Consider the following 19988-nt stretch of genomic DNA (forward strand, 5'->3'; position numbering starts at 1 on the left):
AGAAAATATATGAAAATTTAGGTACTAGCCATAAGCCAAGCACAAAAACAGCTGGGAAATAGAGAAATCGGAGAAGTCACCCAGCAGATTAACAAGTATGGCTGAGGTACCATGTTATTTGAACATAATGTTGATCAAAATAGAAGAAGCCACATCTGTTCAGCACTAATCTATTTTCATCAAAGAACATTTCTGGACAGGTACTGAGAAAGAAAGAGGACAATGAAGTTTAAAACTCCAGGTTATTAGTTACTCAAACAAATAGGTTCTCTTTACTCACATGTTTTCTTAGTAGGTTTGTGTATGTGCTTACTTGTCCCATTAAACAGTGATTGCACTAGTTGGACAATATGACTCAAGTCTATGTGTGAAATATGATGTATTTACTATTCCTGAAGTTGCTTTAATATATGAGTACTTGTCATATTGGGGGCCATCTCCAGTTGTCCTGATAATATATCTTGTCACTAGAACCAGATGGTTCTGGAAGAGAGAGTGAGGTTGATGACTTTGAACAGCCCTTCCTCACTTAAATCCAATTCTCTAAAAGTCATGACATCTGTTATGGACCTCTCTGAAAACGATGGACAAACAACAACAACTTGTGATATTGTTATTATTTCTTTTACCTTATAGTTAAATAAACGATTATGTTTAAGATCTAAAAAGTACCATCATTGTCAACAGCTAGGTTTATATAAATGGAAACACACTAGTGGGGGCTAAAGAACCAAAGTGATAAGCAGGGGTGATTATATTTCCCTCACACTAGGCTTAAGACAAGGATTCTGAGGGTTTTAAATGCAGTTATGTGGTAGAGGGAATTCTCTGGGAACCTAGCTCTGTCAGTGTGAGGGCAGCCCAAAGAATGAGTAGGTGTCCATATACCTTGTATGAAAAGTTTGAGGCACTACAGCATGGGTGGCCACCTCAAATACCCATCTTGTGTAAACACATAGATCTGTATTTATGCACAAACATATAGAGAAAGAGAAAGACAAAAATAACCTATTTTCTTACTATTTCCTTCTCACTCAATATTTTGTTGTCAAATAAAAGAAAATTATGCAAGCACATATTCTAGTCTAGACTTTTCCACTCCCCACACTGACCACCTCCATTAATCTTCAAGATTCCCAAGAACTGTGACTTAACTCAAAGTTTCAAAGTAATTAGTGTCAAAGCTGAATGGAATCTAGATTTCCTAACATGTCTCCATTTCCTTAAGCAATTCTTCATTGTAAAAATTGTATGTGATTTTTTTGAGGGGGTCAGCTTTAAAAGGGTAGGTGATAAAAAAGGTCTCAGTCATAACAAAGCATAGCCAACTTAATTAAAGCACATTCTTTGCCAACAAAAGTTGCTTTTTCAAAGTAGTGGGGAAAGGAGGAACTGGCAAGAATTGAAGCAGAACAAGCTAGACAAATTTTCACCTTCAAATTGTGTATTATGGCTTGGGGAAGGGAGTATTTTAAGTAAATAGGACACATTGCTAAATATGGCAGCTGAGATACAATACAAATTCACTGAAAAGTTCTATCAGATGATGCATTTTATCATGTGGCTCTTCAACTGGATCTTTAGAAAGTATGGCATTTTACCTATTGATGATGACACAACTGACATGTATTGGGGTTCTATGGCTTACAAAATACTTTCCCCTTCTATTTCATTTGACCTTAATAATATTGTAAAGTGGATAGTGCTATGAGTGTTGTGGTACAGTAATTAGACCACCAGGCCTGGAGGCAGGAAGACTCATCTTCCTGAGTTCAAATCTGGCCTCAGACACTTACCAGCTGTGTGAACCTAGGCAAGTCACTTAACCCTGTTTGCCTCAGTTCCTCATCTTTTAAAATGAGCTAAAGGAGGAAATGGCAAACCACTACTGCATCTCTACCAACAAAACTCCAAATGAGTTCACCAAGCATCAGACATGACTGAAAATCAACTCAATAAGAACAAGAAGACACAGTCATAGATCATCTCAGTCTTACATTTTGCAAACTGAAGCCCAGAGGCATGACAAAGGTTGAAAAAGTAGTAAAAGCAGCCATGTAAGCATTCAAATACACTTCTTCCCAGATCAAATTAAGCATATTTGAAACTGTCATGATGTCTTTTTCCTAGAAGACCTTCTGAAATCATAGACACATTCACATACAAATATATACACACATCCTAGGAAAATCATGTGTCAACAGACACAGAGATCTGGACTAAGCAGTGTCTGGATTCATTTTAAATTGAGAGACTGTTAGAGAAACCAAAAATCTAAAAAGTTCATCTTTTATTTTCCAGTCTATGATTAAAGAGAGGGGAAAAGTTCAAATGAGTTTATTATACTGATGAAGCAGAAATTTACTATTTTTGTATTTTTAATAACGTTATATCTGAATAATAAAAATTTTAAGACATGTGCTTATTTATTTGAATACTTATATTTTAATTGAAAAACATTCAGAATATGTTTGTCACTTTAGTTAAATAAATTGATGCCTGTTGTTTTTAACTGAAGGACTACTATTTTCCTAACATAAAATTACTTTCTGTGTATACAAATGACATTAATTAGTAGGATCTCAATGTCCAAACTAGGTTTCTTTCAGTGATGATGTTTTCACACTGGTTCATCTTTACTATAACCTTCTCTAGGAGCAGGATGACGGTTGATCACTGTTCCTCACCACCACTACTTCCTTCACATACATCTATTTACTTTTTTTTAAGTAAAGAAAAATAAATTTTATTCAATTTATATATATACATATATATAAATTGAATAATATATATATATATATATATTTGGTGAGGCAATTGGGATTAAGTGACTTGCCCAGTGTCACACAGCTACTAAGTGTTAAGTGCTGAGGTTGGATTTGAACTCAGGCCCTTCTGAATCCAGGGCCAGAGCTCTATCCACTGTGCCACCTAGCTGCCCCCTATTATTCAGTTTTATGACATAGCTACAGTATTATTTCAAAACCTGCCTTCACTCTAAAAATGCATGTATACCTTCTAAGCATGATATACCTATCTCTGAGTTGTCAAGAATATATATTAAGGCAATAGAGAGACTGTGATCTGAATGTTAAAAGAAGCATTCATACTGAAGAATTGAGAATTTATCAATAAAAAGTATCAAATGATAAAAATTACTTTAATATCATTAAAGTACAGAGAATACAAACTGAGGTCTCCCTACCAAGTTATTAAAATAAAACCACAACCCTCTGTCAAATTATATTGCTCTCATTTGAATCACTTTCTTCTTAAACTGTCTTTTAAACAACCTGTTATATTGGAACAACATCAGAAATGCATGCTAATTAATACAATTTACTTGAGAAGCCCTGTGTAGTCCAATGCAGAGATAGCAGAATATCATACACTCTGATTTCAGCTCCCTTATCCAGTCCCAGGCATCATTTATAACCAGTCAACACTTTCTACAATTTCTATCTCTGTGGTAAGTTTCCCCACTAATGGGGAAAAGAGCTATAGCTCTGAATTGCATTGGGGTTACAGCAGGGCATCTAGCTCCCAGTGGAAGGGAATGACGGGCAGCCACCAAAAATCTTAAAAAAACTTTTCAAATTAGATCTAATTTAGCATTTTTTTCAGGTAAAGGAATACTATCTTTATCAACTATATAATTATATAATTAGTTTAATGAAATTTGATCAAAACTCACTGTTATTTTTAAAAGTTGCATCATTTTTAACATTCTTTTTTTTTTAATTTTGAGTTCTGAATTTTCTCCCTCCTACCCCTACCCCACACATTGAGAAGGTAAGAAATGTCTTCAATTATACATATTGAAATCATGCAAAACATTTTTGCATGTTAGCCATCTTGCAAAAAAAAGGAAGTAAAATTGAAATAATTATGTTCAACATGCATTCAGATTCCATCACTTCATTCTCTGGAAATAAATAGCATTTTTTCATAAGTCCTTCAGAATTATTTTGGGTAACTGTATTGTTCAAAATAACAAAGTCATTCACTGTTGATGATCTTACAGCATTGCTCTTAACTGTGTACAAATGTTCTCCTGGTTTTGTTCACTCACTTTGTATCAATTCATATAAGTCTTCCCAGGTTTTTCCTGAAAGTATCTGGCTCATCATTTCTTATAGCACAATAGTGTCTCATCACAATCATATACAACTTGTTCAGCCATTCCTCAACTGACAGACATCCCATCAATTTCCAATTCTTTGTTACCTCAAAAAGAACTGCTATAAATATTTTTGTACACTTAGGTCCCCTCCCTATGAAAATATACTACTTTTAATCAAAAATGTTGTTATTAACAGGAAGAGAAATAGATTCTATTTGTCTAATGTTTCTTGTCTCAAAATACTTCTTACCCACATTGATGTTTGAGGCACTAAAGTAATAAGGTTAACAAAAATAAATATTATCTGGAAAACTTAACTGGAAAGCAATATTCTGTAAGTCAACTTCTATATCCTCATTCATTGACTTATAGTATATGAGGAGGGAGCTGCTTTTGTTGAATAAAATGACCAATGCACACTCAGGAGAAGTTGGTCATGTTGTATATGCCACCCCTGGAAAGCAGAACCTGGTACAAAGGCAGGGAGCAGAGGTCAAAAGTACTACAGGATCAAAGGTCATCTATAGAAGGAATAGACTTCAGAAGCCATTCAGTTCAAACCTCTCATTTGATAGATGTGCCCAAGATCACACAGGTACAGAGTGTCAGAAGCATAATTTGAAATCAGGGCCTCTGATTCCAGGGCCAGTATCACCTCCCTTCCCAATTACCACCTTTTTCCTTTGTATTTCTGTTTTAAAGGCCTTACAAAATGGACTCTGGAATAATAAGAGTGTGGCTAGGCTAAAAGTGCTCCTGAATTAGCACCCATCTTGGGCTCAGTTTTTGCCTGAATCAATTAAGCCAACAGGTAAATCTGAAACAGAAAAGTTTCTGAATATTTTGTTACTTCAAAATTTCAGATAATCAATTTCCTATGCTATAAATTGTCTTATAAGTAACAAGCTAGCCAAGTAGCTAGATGATCAGTCTTGGCATTGGAAAACCTCGCCTGGGACACCCAACTTAGCTGGGGTACCTGGCAAGTCACATTACCTTTCAGTGCTCCATGGCAATTCAAAGACTAAGTCATAGATGAATTACCCATCTGCATTAAATGAGGACATTTTCTACACTGAATTTTCTTACTTGTAATCAGTACTTCTAATGAGTCTGACTTTCCATCATTCACTGTTTACCTCAGAATTTCAGGTTCATTCATACCTTTCCCTTACAGGAGAAGAGATGGTGCCTAGACCTGTGATTTCACTAATATAGGGGACTCCGAAATGAGGAAAATCCCTCCACTAATACAGGTCTGTACCTTCTTTGCAACTTTTAGCCTTCGAGTTACCTATGGAATAGTGAGAGGTTACGTGGCTTTTCCAGTCACATTGCCAATATGTCTTAGCCAGTTCTTTCCATCCTGTCACTGTATCCCTCATACAACTTCCCTTACAGGCCAACTCTTTTTGTTTTGGGATCTTTCTCCCTTCTGCCCTTGGTACACCATTCCATCTGTCACAAAAAGGAGCTACTTCAGTCATTTTCGATTAGGTCCTCTTATGTCAACTATAGCTTGGCACTAAAAGTTCTGTCAGTTTGTCCTCTTCTCTATTCATATTCTCAAAGTTTAGAGTCCCTACCGGCCTCCCACCTGCAGTACTGAATAGTTTATCTGGTCTTTGTGATTACAGTGTATCTCCTCCTCAATCTATGCCCATGCTGACTCCTGAATAATTGCCCTAAAACATGCGTTGTGTCCTTCTCAGGAAACCACAATAGGTCCATGTTATCTACAGCCTTGGCTTCCAAATTCCCTACTTGATCCCACACTCAGAGTGAATGAATGAATGAATGAATGAATGAAAATATCCTCTAACATTTATAAGCACTCAACTTTACAATCGATTTACATAGATGGTACCATGTGCTCCTCTCAATAATCTTGGGGAGGTTGGCAGGGAGGCCAGCTTAACTCTCATTTGCATGGTATTACATAATTGAGCACTCTATTTGAAGGGGCTCTAGAGATAGAGTCCATCTGGTCCAACCTCTCATCATACAAGTGATGATGCTGAAGGCTAGAGATGATGCTAAGTTGCTTGCTTAAAATTATATAGGAAGTAAGTGAAGTCTTGTAAGCCTAAATCTACTGTTCTTTTTTTCTCCTGAGACCTAGCCTCAGAATGGTCAAGTGGCATGTATAATGTCAGAGGGATAAACAGAAAACTTAGGTCTCCCAAACCCTAGTTCTTAGTTCTTTAATTCATACTACGATGTCTATTTTATAGACCAATAGTTGAAGTTCTTATTTCTATGATGCTTTATTGCAGAACTTCTTGTATTTCAATTGTATTTGGTTTCCCTTGATATCCTATGTTTTTTATGCATTTGGAAAACATTCTGAGAAGGGGTCCATTGGCTTTACCAGACTGCAAATGGGGGAGATGGGAGCCCATCACACACACACACAATAACCCCTGATTTAAGGTTTGTAAGGCATTTTTTTTCCCTCAAACTAGCAATATGAGGTAAACTTTGGGGATCATCCTTATGTTCAACTTTAGATCCCACATTTCACAAACACAAATCTTGTGCTTCAGTAAGGTCAGATTTTTCAGTGTCCTCAGTACATGCCATGATCAGTTTTTGCTGTAGAGTCAGGGAACCAGCTCATACCTTTCTTCCTACTGGAAAGCCCTCTCCTTTCCTTTCTACCTATCCAAATTCTCCTCATCCACACTTCATTCCCCACCTACCTGCAGTCCTACCTCCTCTTATGTGGGACTTTTTTTATCTACTCTTGTCCACAATGACACCTCCTTCTTTTGAACATCTATGACCTACTGCATGCACTACAGAATTAATACTTCATTATTTGTTTAAATTCCTCAATAAGAACCTATAATGTTTTATATATAAAGCAATCCCCCAGACAAGATTTTAAACAGTCACTATTCTTAAGGGTCTTACATTCTACAAAGAGTATGTGTGTGGAGGTGGGAGCTTGGGGAGGGTGGGGGAAAATGACACAACATATACTCTGAGAAGTAAAATCAAAGTATAGAGGCAGCTAGGTGGCACAGTGGATAGAGCACCAGCCCTGGAGTCAGGAGTACCTGGGTTCAAATCCGGCCTCAGACACTTAACACTTACTAGCTGTGTGACCCTGGGCAAGTCACTTAACCCCCATTGCCTCACTTTAAAAAAAAAAATCAAAGTATAAACAAAGTTATCAAAGTAATTTCAAGAAAGAGAAAACCCTTAATTGATCAGAGAATATGAATAGACAGTTCTCCAAGGGATTACAAATTACTAAAAACTATAGGAAAGTCTATTCCAAATCACCGCTAATAAAACAAATGCAAATTTCACCTTATACACAGCCAAAGTAGCAAACATGACAAAAAAAAATGAGAGTATTTCTTGATGGAGGGGCTGGAGAAAGAAAGGAATACTAATATACCGTTGGTGGAGCTGTGAATTGGTTTAACAATGCTGGAAAGGAATTTGTAATTTTGCAAAGGAAATGATTAAAATGCCTATACCAGATATTCCATTGCTAGGCCTATGCCCCAAGGAGGACATAGAAAAAGGCCTCAAATATACCAAAATATTCATAGTGGCTTTTTCTTTTTTTGTGGGGGGGGAGGGGTGGCAGCATAGAACTGTAAACAAAAAGGCAAAAAGAAAGACCCCATATATACCAAAATATTTAGTGACTTATTGTTTGGGGTTCTGTTTTCTGTTTGGTTTGGTTTTTTTTTTTGGTAAGAGCATAGAACTGGGGGGGGGCAGCTAGGTGGCACAGTGGATAAAGCACCGGCCCTGGATTCAGGAGTACCTGAGTTCAAATCCAGCCTCAGACACTTGACACTTACTAGCTGTGTGACCCTGGGCAAGTCACTTAACCCCCATTGCCCCCCCCCAAAAAAGAGCATAGAACTGGAAAAAAAGTTAATGCCTATCAATGAGAGAATAGCAATAGCTAAGTAGGTTACAGTATTGTAATGATTACTGCACTATAAAAATGCTGAACCCAAAAATTTTTGGGAATACTTATGGAAACTGATTCAAAATGACTACAAAAATATACACTGACACACTTCGTTGCAATAATGGAAGTGGAAGGAATGATAACAGTCAGCCAATAACCATTTATTAAGCACCTATTATGTGCTAGGCACTGTACTAGGTGCTGGGGATGCAGAGAAAGGCAAAACAAAGTGTCTGCCCTCAGGGAACTCAAAACAATCAAAGCTAGATACTATGGAATTAATTATAAGTAGCAACCTTGCCCCTAAAGAAGAGAGATAGGAAAGAAACATCTCTTCCCTACCTCTATGCATCTGTGCAAAAAAGTGAGTCTGAAACCCTAAATGACATCAAACTTTTTGTTATAAAAGATGGCTCTCTGGAAGGTAGGGAGAATCATTCAGATATGTAATGATTTAAATACAAAAGATATCAATAAAAATTTACCTGAAAAATAGGGAGATCTCATGCAAACCTGGGAGGATCATGCCTTCTATCCTTTACTGATTTATCTCTAATTATTGAACATAATTTTTCTGTTTGTTTCGTGTGGGGCAATGAGGGTTAAATGACTTGCCCAGGGTCACATAGCTGGTAAGTGTCAAGTGTCTGAGGATGGATCTGAACTCAGGTCCTCCTGAATCCAGAGATGGTGCTTTATCCACTGTGCCACCTAGCTACCTCTAAACACAAGTTTTGTTATGCCAAATATAAAATATCCATGCCTCCTTCACAATATCTACACTTATTGCTGGGCCCAAAGCAGGTGTTCAAAAATGACTTGATTGCTAGAATTAGGCATTAAACATATAAGTAAAACAGGAGATGCTCACTGGGTGAAAGTGAGCAGCTGAATATAAGCAGTAGTTAATGAGGGAATGGATGGATAAATGTATCTGATTATCACTTAAATTGCATTTCACCAACTATTAAATTGTGTGTCCCTGGATTTTGAGGGAAACAGACAAAAGCAATTTACTGCATATGACATCATCTTTACTAATAACTTAATGGTTAATTTCCAACCATAGCAATTTTCATGCCATTGAAAACCAATGCATTTGGTTTAACAAAATATATATATATATTGCAAAACAGTTGTCTGAAATCTTTAGCCTCTTCTCTCTCCTGATCTCCAGTTCTAGCTGGTCAACTGCTTGCTATACATTGTCCCCTTAGAGGTCCTGCAGGTATCTCAAACTCATTATGTCCAAAATAGAAATTATCATCTCATCCACAACCCGTTCCTCCTCTGAACATCTCCACTTCTATCACTGGTTCCATTCTCTTCTAGTTACGGAAGTTCATAACAACAGTCATCCTTGACTCTGAATTCACCTTCACCACTCCACCCCACCCCCATCTCTCATATCCAGTTAATTCTCCAGTCTTATTGATTCTACCTCACAGTATCATGGGATCACATAAATTAGCCCCTTCATTTTACAGAGGAAACTGGGAACAAGAGTATTAAAGTGATGGGCTAAAGGTCACCCAGGTGAGTGGCAGAGGGTTGGAAGGTAGGTCCTCTAATTCCAAATCTAACAGACAGTTCATTACACCACAATGATCTCCACATCTCTTTCATATCTGTTCCCTTCTTTTATACAAACAATACCCTTCATCAGCTCTTACCTAAATGCTTACAATTGTTGTTCAGTTGTTTTTCAATCTTGTCTGACTCTTCTTGGCCCCATTTGGGGTATTCCTGGCAAAGATGCTGAAGTGGTTTACCATTTCCTTCTCCAGCTCATTTTACAGATGAGGAAAGTGAGGCCAAAAGTGTGAAGTGACTTACCCAGGGTCACCCAGCTAGTAAGTGTCTGAGATCAGATTTGAACTCAGGTCCTTCTGACTGTAGGCCCCGATCTCTATCCATTGTGTCACTCAAATGCCCCCTAAAAACTCCTATAACTGCCCATTTGATTTCCTTAATTGCAGTCTGCCCTCTTGAATCTATCTTTTCCCAAAAAGTTGCCAAACTTATCTTCTAAAGGCACAACTCCTTCCCATGTGTCTTTTCAGCTCAAAAACAGGCAGTGGCTTCCTAACACTTTCAGAATTAAAAAATAACTCCTCTGAACTCTTTACTGTTTCGCAAACTCAGCCTTTCAGTCTCAGTGAAAGCCATTCCCCATACCTGGGATATAATCTAGCTTAATCTCTGCTAGGGTCAAATTTGGATGGAGGATCTAGTTCGTAAAGGAAAGTAGTAGGAAATAAAACTCAAGATATCATGGTGGGGGGCAATACTGGAAGGGTCCTAAATGCCAGGCTAAAAAGTTAGTTATTTCATTCTAGAGCAATGGGGAGCCACTAAAGGTTTCTGAGCAAGAGAATGACACAGTCAGATAAGTATTTTTAAAAGAATGATCTGGCAAGTATATAGATACAGTGGGGAGAGGAGAGACTGAAAGCAATGCTATGAATTCTCAAAAAGCACCTCATTCCACTTATTCACTTATCACATTTTATTTTGTCAAAATACGACATCAATTGAAATAAATATGTTTTTGGATTTGTCAGCTACAATTTTCCCTTTTAAAGAAAAGGTGTGTCCCTGTAAGGAAGCACTTCATCTAGCTTTTAGGATGCTTTATAATCCACATGTTTCACAATATTTAATGAAGCCACTGGACAAAGAGAATGTTTACAGAAGAAATAAATAAAGTAGGTAAGAGAAGGAAATTTTTCTGAATCTTCCAATCTGGGAGGAGAAAATAAAGATATCTGGATAATTTTATTACATTAACATGGGAGGGGAAATCATCCGTGGCTTTTGTAGAGCTATTTAATAATTCTTTACCTGAACTTTGTCAAATAATCACTGAAATCATCAATGAGACCATATGAGAGAGTAAAATAAAGGTAAGAGAGAATGATTATCCCAATTTATTTTAAGTGTATGTGGGCAGGCGGGGGGGGGGGGGGACTTCAAAAGTTCAAAATAATCTAAGCATCTAACTTTTCAGATTCAAACCCTTACTTTTTGACTTCTAATTATATCTTTAAAACACCAGATCACTGGGCTACTTCCCCATACAACACTAGGATCCCTAATTAATTTCTGGATTTTCTTTCACTGCCATGTAGACTACAAAATTCCATTTCTGACCTTCTCCACAACCAATTCTTTTGGATTTGTTCCTCTAACAACAGTCATAAGGTATCTAGTGACCTCAAGGAATACTGAAAGGAATCATCCAATGTCTTGGCAAGGACTTCAGAGTCAAATGGCAGCTTCCCAGGAGTTAAATTTGCCTAAATATATGTAAAAGACAAAAACTACGACTTCCCAAAGTTTTTAAAAAGTGTTAGCTTATTGTGAAAGAGAAAACAAGTAACAAAAATTAGCATGCAGCACACATGCATATGCATACACATACACACACACACCATATTCATTTTTAAATTTAGTACTTATTGGTCAAATACCATCTGCTTTTTCTTTCATTCTTTTCTGATTCAGATCTGTGGAAAAACCACCTCAGTATCAAATGTCATTTAGTTCTTATTCAAACAGAAGAGTGCAGACACAGTGGCTACACCAGGGACTTAGCTGACCTAGGCACACAGTAAAAACAAACCTCTATAAATCACCAGATGTAGGCAATTGAGGAGTGATCATTTTAATTAATTGTACAGCTTCCTTGAAATTTACTGCATTACTCCAACCTTTCTAGCACCTTTCCCAGGAGCAACAAGTAGGAATGTTGCAGTTTCCCCCAACCCCAGGATCTCTAAAAAAAAAAAAATTCCATTTTTTTTTCTAATTTCACTGGTTTAAAAGACTATCTAAAGTGATTCGAGTTTCCTATGTTTGTTTACTGACTTTCACCTGCAGAATTTATTTAAAAACCAAAGTACGTGCATTTGAAAAATTCTATTTCAAAAACTCTTCAAAGTGAAGGCTATATCAAAACCAATCTCAAAAGTACAACTATAAACACTTAATCTGGCCTAGATGTTTGGAAACTGGAAAATATTCTTAATTTTAATGAAAAACTTATACAGAAAATATAGTAGCCAAAAGTATTTATGTTCTCAACCACATATTCAATTTTAACTTGATAACTTGATCTTTTGGGTCAATGTTTCCAAATCTATATACAAAATCCTGACTTTCATTACTGGCGCCACTTTGGGAGACACATGATGGCTTATTACTAACTCCTATTACTCTTCAAAAACCAGTGCTGATCTCCCTCCACTTGGCACAATGCCAAGCACTAAACACCACTGGAATTAGGCTCTTGGTTTGTATAGCCATTATTGAATGTGTCTACAAAGGATGAAGGTGATCTGTGTGAATCCTGGAGACCAAGCAAGAATATGGCCGCATGGTGACAATGTTATGTAACTTTAAGCTACTATGCAATCACAGGTTCTAAAGCACAATGATCTGATTTAAAGGTGGTATATATCAACTACTTGCACCTGTCTTCATTACGCAATTCATAAAATATGCTAAACTATCTCACAGGGTTGTTTTCCACAACTTTAAGCCCTGGTACCTTGGTAGAGGGTCATTACCCTACTACATCAAAGAACAGTGATATCGACTTACAGGGACAGAAGAGTGATATTTGCTGCTGGTGATCCCAGATTAGGTATGGTCTCGAATTCATTGTTGTTCAGTTTCCTAGGAATGCCATAAAAAACAAATCAGTCTGATATTCATCTATATGGTGAAGAATATCTAAACTTTTAAAAATGATATCCTGCTCCCCCAAATTTCAAGTAATATTACTTAAGTGCATGTATATATATATACATATATATGCATATACACATGCATATTATATATATATTCAACATATACATATACACATAATATAGATATGTATACACATGCACACATATACACAGGTACATGTACACACATAGATATATACAAATACACATGCATGCATATGTGTGTCATATTACTTTATCTAAACACCAAGTTTAAAATAACCTATAATTTATTACTTACACTTCTTGAAGTCTTTGGAGGTGACTCAGAGAACTTGCTTTGATTAAAGACAATTTGTTGTGACTTAAGTCCCTGTGAGGTAACAAAAATAAAGTTAGTATAAATAAACCCAGCCATATTTAATAAGGATTAACTATCTGCATTGAGATTATGGGTGTCTCCATCAACATGTGATAGGGTATATAAAACTTGCTCACATATTTTCCATGCAGTACTTCACAACAAAAACACCAACTTTGAGAACAAAATGAGTCTAGGAGGTTGGCAGTTTCAAATGCTTTTAACCCACAAACTTTTAAAAAGATGGCTCTTGGCACCTGGTGAACAGGCCCTTTGTGAACCGGTTGTTCCTCTCCCTTGATATGATGAAGTCATGCCATGCGCAAAGTGGCTAATTAGGCAGGTTGCTGAAACTGCAGCCTCTGAAGAAATCTTATTACCATAAAATTAAGTATTAAAGCACTTAGTCGAGCCAAACAAAATAGACTTTGCTTTTCAAACATGTTTGTTTGCTTGGGTTCATTTATTTCGTTATTGACAGTCTCAAAATTTGTGTAAATATATATATATATAATATACACACATATACATATATATACATGAACCTTTAGTCCTTACTTTCCTATTATCATTCAAACCAACCTTCTCATTTATTTACTTTTTTAAAATGCATAGTTTAAGCACAGAATTACTACAAAGTAAACAACTACTGTATTACCCACTGAACAAGACAAATGATTTATAAAAATCTTGTTATAGAAAATGTGAATTTTCCAAGTAGGGAAAAAAGGTCCCTACTACAAATCTTCGAGATTCCTCATAGGATCTATTTCCATAACATAATTAAAAGATAAAGAGGGATAGTCACTTTTGATATAAAACTCAATCATTTTGTAAAGTGTTACCTGAATATTTAAGGACCAAGGAGAATCTAACAAAAACATACTGAATAGGTGTCTTCAACATGGCGTAAAGAAAAGGGAACCACTGAACAGATTATTAAAGCCACAAAATTCAGGCTAGAAATTAGTCTGGCTAGGCGTTCCCTTCCGATTTAGGTTAACCAGTTTTTTGAAGGATTAATTCTTTCAATGTTTAAAATGCTAATTAACCACGTAGATAACCAAAGTTTGTTGGAGAAGATACAATTCATTTAAGGTGGGCATATGAGAAATATGAAAAATCCTAAGAAGGATGTCAAATTCTACCCACCTAGAATTAGCAATATTAGTGTAAACCTGGATTTCTACATTTCACCTCAAAAATTCCACTAAGGTCTTATTCCAAACACTTTTGCCTAAGGACCTACCAGACAGTAACAGACATGAGTAGATTTGTTCTGCTAGGGTTATAACAAGAAAAAAAAAAATCTGGCAGAGTATTTAAACTATAAAAATCCTGCAATTACAACCACTGCTGTGCATGATCACCATAGTGGAGCCAGACACTTTCACTTACAGCTCAAGCACACATCCATCTGGATTCGATCAAGGAAACCGTGAGCAGAACAATTCACATTATGTTTGGAGCAAAAACTGTGCTCGTTTTTTTTTTTTAGCACCATTGATATTCACTGATTTCCTATCCATTTAAAAAAAAATGCATCAAAGAAAACAGTGCTCTACCTGCAAGGCCAATTAAATTCAATATTCAGCCTCCTAAGGCCATTTAAGTGCCTTTGTATAGTCACAACCTTTAAATGTCATTGTGCACATAGTAGGGGTTGAAAAATGCTTGTCAAAATGAATAACTACAGTTATGATCAAACTATACATCTGTATTTTCCCATTACTTATCAAAGTTTAAAATGAGGGAAAGAGAGGAGAACAGAAATGAGGGAACATAATTTACAAGCATGGGTCTGTGTGTATTAAGTTCCAGTAAAAATAAATTCATCCCCCCCCCTTTTGGGGGGGGGAGGTGACTGACCAAAGAAGAAAAAAAATTTAAATATAATTTAATCTTACCATGTTAACTAATGTTGCACAACCAAAAATGACAAGGAATAAGGGTCACTTTAAAAACTACAATCAATAAATTATTGAGATTCCCCAACAGCAGACCTTTCAAGCCTGAAACCTCTTTCTTGGACTTGGGCGCATGCAAGTGATAACATCTTCTCTAATTCAGGTGGAAAAGATGGAAACACTGGTCCCATACTTCTATTCTGGAGGTTTGTATTCTATGAAAACCATATTATGGGGAGCAGGAAGAGAGAGGAGAGATTATTCTCCTCAAGTTCTTTCTACTACTAAAGACTTAAAGCCATGAAACTTTTAAGTTGCTAAACTTAGCTTTCTTACAGCTTAGATTTAAGAAACACTTCTCTCATAACTGATTGTCCACATTCTCTTAAATGGAAGCTCATATTATATGGAGGGTTATACTCAAAAATAGTTATAAGATAGAGAATTTCAGGACTTTTAAAAATAAGCACTTTCAATTCCTTCTCAAAAAGCGAAAACAGACTTCATCTCTACGTCTACTTTTTTTTTTTAATACACAAGAGATGTGGTAAAGCTGAGGGGGTGTGTGTGTGTGTGTGTGTGTGTGTGTGTGTGTGTTAAGCTGGGAGGGGGGATGGGGACAACAGGTGGAAAGAGAGTTTAAATATTTACCAAGATCTCGAAGAGCAAAATATTTGAAATTAAGGCCCCTTGGAGAAGAGGTTCTTCATTAATCTCTCCCCACACTTTATAAGAGAGTGAACAAGAAGAAAATATTTAATTGACAACATTTTGTTAGAGCTAGACTTTTCTTCCTTTTAGCATTCAGAAACCTGACTCCCAAGTCAAATTTTAAAATGCAAATCCAGCAACAGCTTCTTAATCAATCCCACTGGGGCCTGTAGAGCTGCTAATTCAGCAGAAATCTGTAAGGCTAAAAAACAAAAAGCCAGGCTGTAGCTGTTTTAAGACAGTGATCCAAAGTGACTCATAAATCAGCCTGCTATGTTCAAGTTTTAGTCTGGAAAATACAGAAAAACAGCTGTGAAAACCATAAAGGCCACCCCACCCCCCCAATCCTGGGTAAAAACTGAGAGGATGTAGAAAGAGGCCAAGACTGAATATGTAACATTAGCAGAGACTACCTTCTGGACATGTACTTGAGCCTCATGGAGATCTCAAAAATTCCTAGGTGATAAGGTAAATAATTCTAAAATTCCAGTGAATAATACTTGAGATTGGCAAGGGTACAACTTCACCCCTTCCTGGCTAACAAGATTCTAACAAGATTCAAATCACTTTGTAAGCACATACTCTGGAAGTAAACTGAAGTCCAACTTTAAAGGCAGTTGTAAACAAAGTTTTCCAAATATTTATCAGTTTTTAATTCTTAAAGAACCACTTTCATTCAAATATTAATTTTACTTTCTGTGAGGGGGGCTAAGTAGAATACTCTTGTTTAAAGCTTCAGTTCAACTGGTCCCTCTCTTCCCATAGGATGCTTCTAAATCAATACTGATCACAGGTCAAAATTACAATTGAATATCTATATATACACATACACACACACACATATATACATACACATACATATACACGCAAACACACATGTGTATATATGTATAGACATATATATATATATATATATATATATATATATATATATAAATGTCATCAGTTACAAACAACTGCAAACTCACTAGATAGCTTTCTCAAAAACAAAAAGACAACTATCAAAGTTATTTTGTAAGTCTCCTAAAAAAACAGAAAAACTCAAAAAAAGACAAACTTTCACTAGTTCATTCCCCTAAGGGGAAAAGGTGTTAATTTGTTCACACCAAGTATAAGATGAAGAGAAACAAAGAAATTCTTTGCTTACTCTCAGACTTTGAAACAAAACATTTATCTCCATATACCCCCTCCAAGCTTTTCTAATTATGCAAAATATAAGCAGTAGGTGTCTTCCCCACACCCTGCCAAAGATTTTCAAATGAGAAAATAGCAAAGGGTTTGCAAAACCCGATTCCACATGTTGTCCCATTCCCTTCCTTTATAAACTGCAGAGAGGGGCCCCCTAAAGCTTTCTTCACAAACAAAAGAAGCATTTACATGAAAGAATTTGGACCACACGGTTGGTGACACCTACAAAGATGGTTAATAGTCACAGAAGTACAAGAATGACACAGCTCTCCAATGAGTGATCACAGCAGGGCTTCTGACAACAGACCCTGTGCTTATTTATACAAGTGGGACTTATTTTCACATAAGTTTCAGGAATGTGAACTTGCAGAAAGACAATTTACTACAGGCCGGAAATGTAATTAAAGACTGCACTAACCAAATAAATTGCAATTTGTTTTTAGTGCACCACCAAATTATCTGCAAAACAAAATCCTAATTAGGTCAGTGCACTTTTAAGACAATGCTTAAATTGTTATTGAACCCCCTTTGGTTTAACAACTTATAACCAAGGGACACAGCTGCTTTTTAAGATTAGCTACAGATTTACCCTCCCCCTCACCCCCGTTCTCCTAACCCCTCTCCCCTTCACCCCCCCAGAAAAAAAAAGTGGATTATATCTACTAGCTTAAGTTAAATTGGGCTACAAGAAATTCTTCAATGTTAATTAGATCCAGTGGGTGAGAAAAGTACTTCCAGCCTACCTGTGGAAAAGAAAAGTTCATTTTCTTTTTCTCAGGCCTGGGTTATTCATTGGTGCCCACCTCCAGCCATTTCAATGCTCAGTTCCATATGTCATCAATAGAGCCATTCACTTTTCATGAATGAGGCAGCATGACCTCCAGATGAGGCAAATGAACAGATTAGCCACAGCTAATTGGAAGTCTTCCTGTTTTTTAAAGACCTTATCTCTTGTTCTGGAACAATAAAATGAATGCTCCTTGAGGGCAGGTGCTGTCTTCATTTCTATCTTTGATGGCCACTGCCTAGGAAAGCACCTTACACATGGTAGCCTGAAGTGAAATCAATAAAACTGCTAATCATCACCTTGATTAAGATGAAAAATAAACCTTTCTAAAGCACAGATTTCCACTGTTTCCAATATTTTTTTACAATGATACCAAAGGACCCCAAATCTCTATGCACTAAGATTTTGATCAACACAATGCATTATTTTTCAAGTAAGTGGGTTGTTTTTTTAACAACCAGACTAAATTTTAAGTTGCTGGAAGATTATGAAACAAATATGATGGCCAAAAGTGTAATGCTCTGTTTTAAACTATTGTAATTTCTAAAAATTAAAAGGACTATTTTTTAAATTTAATCTGAAATTATTTTTTCTGCACCACAAAGGAATCTGGTAGGCCTGATTTCGATCCTACGAAGTGCACTTTTTTTTCCCTTTTAGCTTGGAAAACGACTTTAAAATATAATGTCCCATTAAAAAAAAGAAGAAGAAAAGGGAAAAGGAAAGGAAAGGAAAGTAGGTCCCAAAACTCTCAAAAACCAGCAGGAAAGAATTGGGAGAGATTTCCAAATAACTAAAATTTTCTTGTTCTGCAATTCATGTGCAACAGTATTAGGTACCTTGCCTTTACATGTCAAATCCCCAAATCGTAGACCAGTTCACATTGCTCTTGCCCCATTTTTTTTTTAAACCCACGGTCTCCTCCAAACACTTCTCACTAAGGAGAGCAGTTCACCTACTTAAGGCCCTGAGTAATTTCATTTGATTTTCCACCACCATGTATGCGAATGAACCAGGAACTAATAACCACGCTAGGCGAGAAGGAGCCTAAAGGCCTCCTTATGTAAAATTCCCAACAAACAGCATGGTAAACAGGGGCAAAGAACAACCAGATCCCTTTGTTGCACGAAGGCTATTAGAAAGGATCACGTAGTGCCTGCGCAAATTGCCAACTGCAACGTGGAGCCCAGTTGGTGTCTGGCTAAATGGGAAGGCCAGGAAGGGCGCGATATTAGTCAGAAATTCAACTTTAACCGCAGGATCCCAACCCGGGATCAAACAGCAGCTCTGAGGAGGCAGCAGGTTGCCTCTGGCCCGGTCCCTCTTGGCTGAGTATCTAGTTCGAAGGATCGCTATTGGGAGCCCAAGTGAGGGGGCTCCTTTCCCCAACCGCAGCACCCCCAGCCAGAGAGTCCCAATAAAAGTATCCAGCAGACTGCTTGTGGCGGCGGATGGAAACTGAGCCCAGACCTAGGCGCCTTCCCGGGCACCGGTCCCAGTACGGACCTGGGCTGGAGCCGTATTCCCGGGAACGCGATCAGGGCCGAGTCCCGGAAGAATGAGTACTTACAGCTGCACTACCCAGGGCGGGAGAGGCTCCGGGAGCTCGGTCAGTCTCCTGCGGCTGCAGTCCAGCAGGTCCTGTAGGCATCGGCAGGGAGCGGGGCACCGCGGGGAGGTGGAGGCACCGTCGGCTGGGTGCCCGCCGCCTCTCTTGCTGCTGTTGCCGCTGCCGCTGCTGCTGTGCCCTGCGGCCGAACCCACAAAGCCCAGCAGACCGGGGAGCAACAGCCCCATTCCCAGCGCGGCGGCAGCGCGGAGCCTCGAGTGGCCCATCGGCTCCCTGTGCCGCTTGGCCCGGACTTTCAGCAGCCCCCGCCCCACAATCACACCAACACACCCTCACACACGCACACTCACTCCACGGACTCAGCAACAACTCCTGCGCCCACAAGAGTCCACACGCACGCACCCACTCGCTCACACTTTCTTCTTTTATTCCAAACAACGAGCTCCGGTCATGTCTCCGAACTGCAGGCAGGAAAGAGAAGACCAAGCCTCCGAGGACTACAAAGTTGCACTCCGAGCTTCTACACGCTCCGAAGCTCGCTCCCTCCCCCAGAAAACTTTTTCCCCCTCCCTACCCCACAGCAACGTGAGAAACCCGAGGAGCTAAGATGAAGAGCCAAAGGAGCCAAGGAGCCTCTTCCTATTGGCCAGAGAGAACCCCCCACGTGACAAAAACAAGGCTAAAAGGGA

The 19988-nt window shown here is 37.8% G+C and overlaps 1 protein-coding gene across 1 annotated transcript in view; it reads right to left on the minus strand.

Annotated features, from left to right (window-relative positions):
- Positions 1-19680, minus strand: part of LRIG3 (leucine rich repeats and immunoglobulin like domains 3) — a 61241-nt gene extending 41561 nt beyond the window's left edge. Inside the window, exons 1-3 of the mRNA XM_043969065.1 lie at positions 19300-19680; positions 13077-13148; positions 12669-12743 (exon numbers count right to left, since the gene is read on the minus strand). Coding sequence (XP_043825000.1) covers positions 12669-12743; positions 13077-13148; positions 19300-19565 — 413 coding nt within the window. The 5' untranslated portion in view covers positions 19566-19680. The remainder of the gene's footprint in view (positions 1-12668; positions 12744-13076; positions 13149-19299) is intronic.
- Positions 19681-19988: the final 308 nt, after the last annotated feature.

This window comes from Dromiciops gliroides, chromosome 5, assembly GCF_019393635.1.
Source record: "Dromiciops gliroides isolate mDroGli1 chromosome 5, mDroGli1.pri, whole genome shotgun sequence".
NCBI lineage: Eukaryota > Metazoa > Chordata > Mammalia > Microbiotheria > Microbiotheriidae > Dromiciops > Dromiciops gliroides.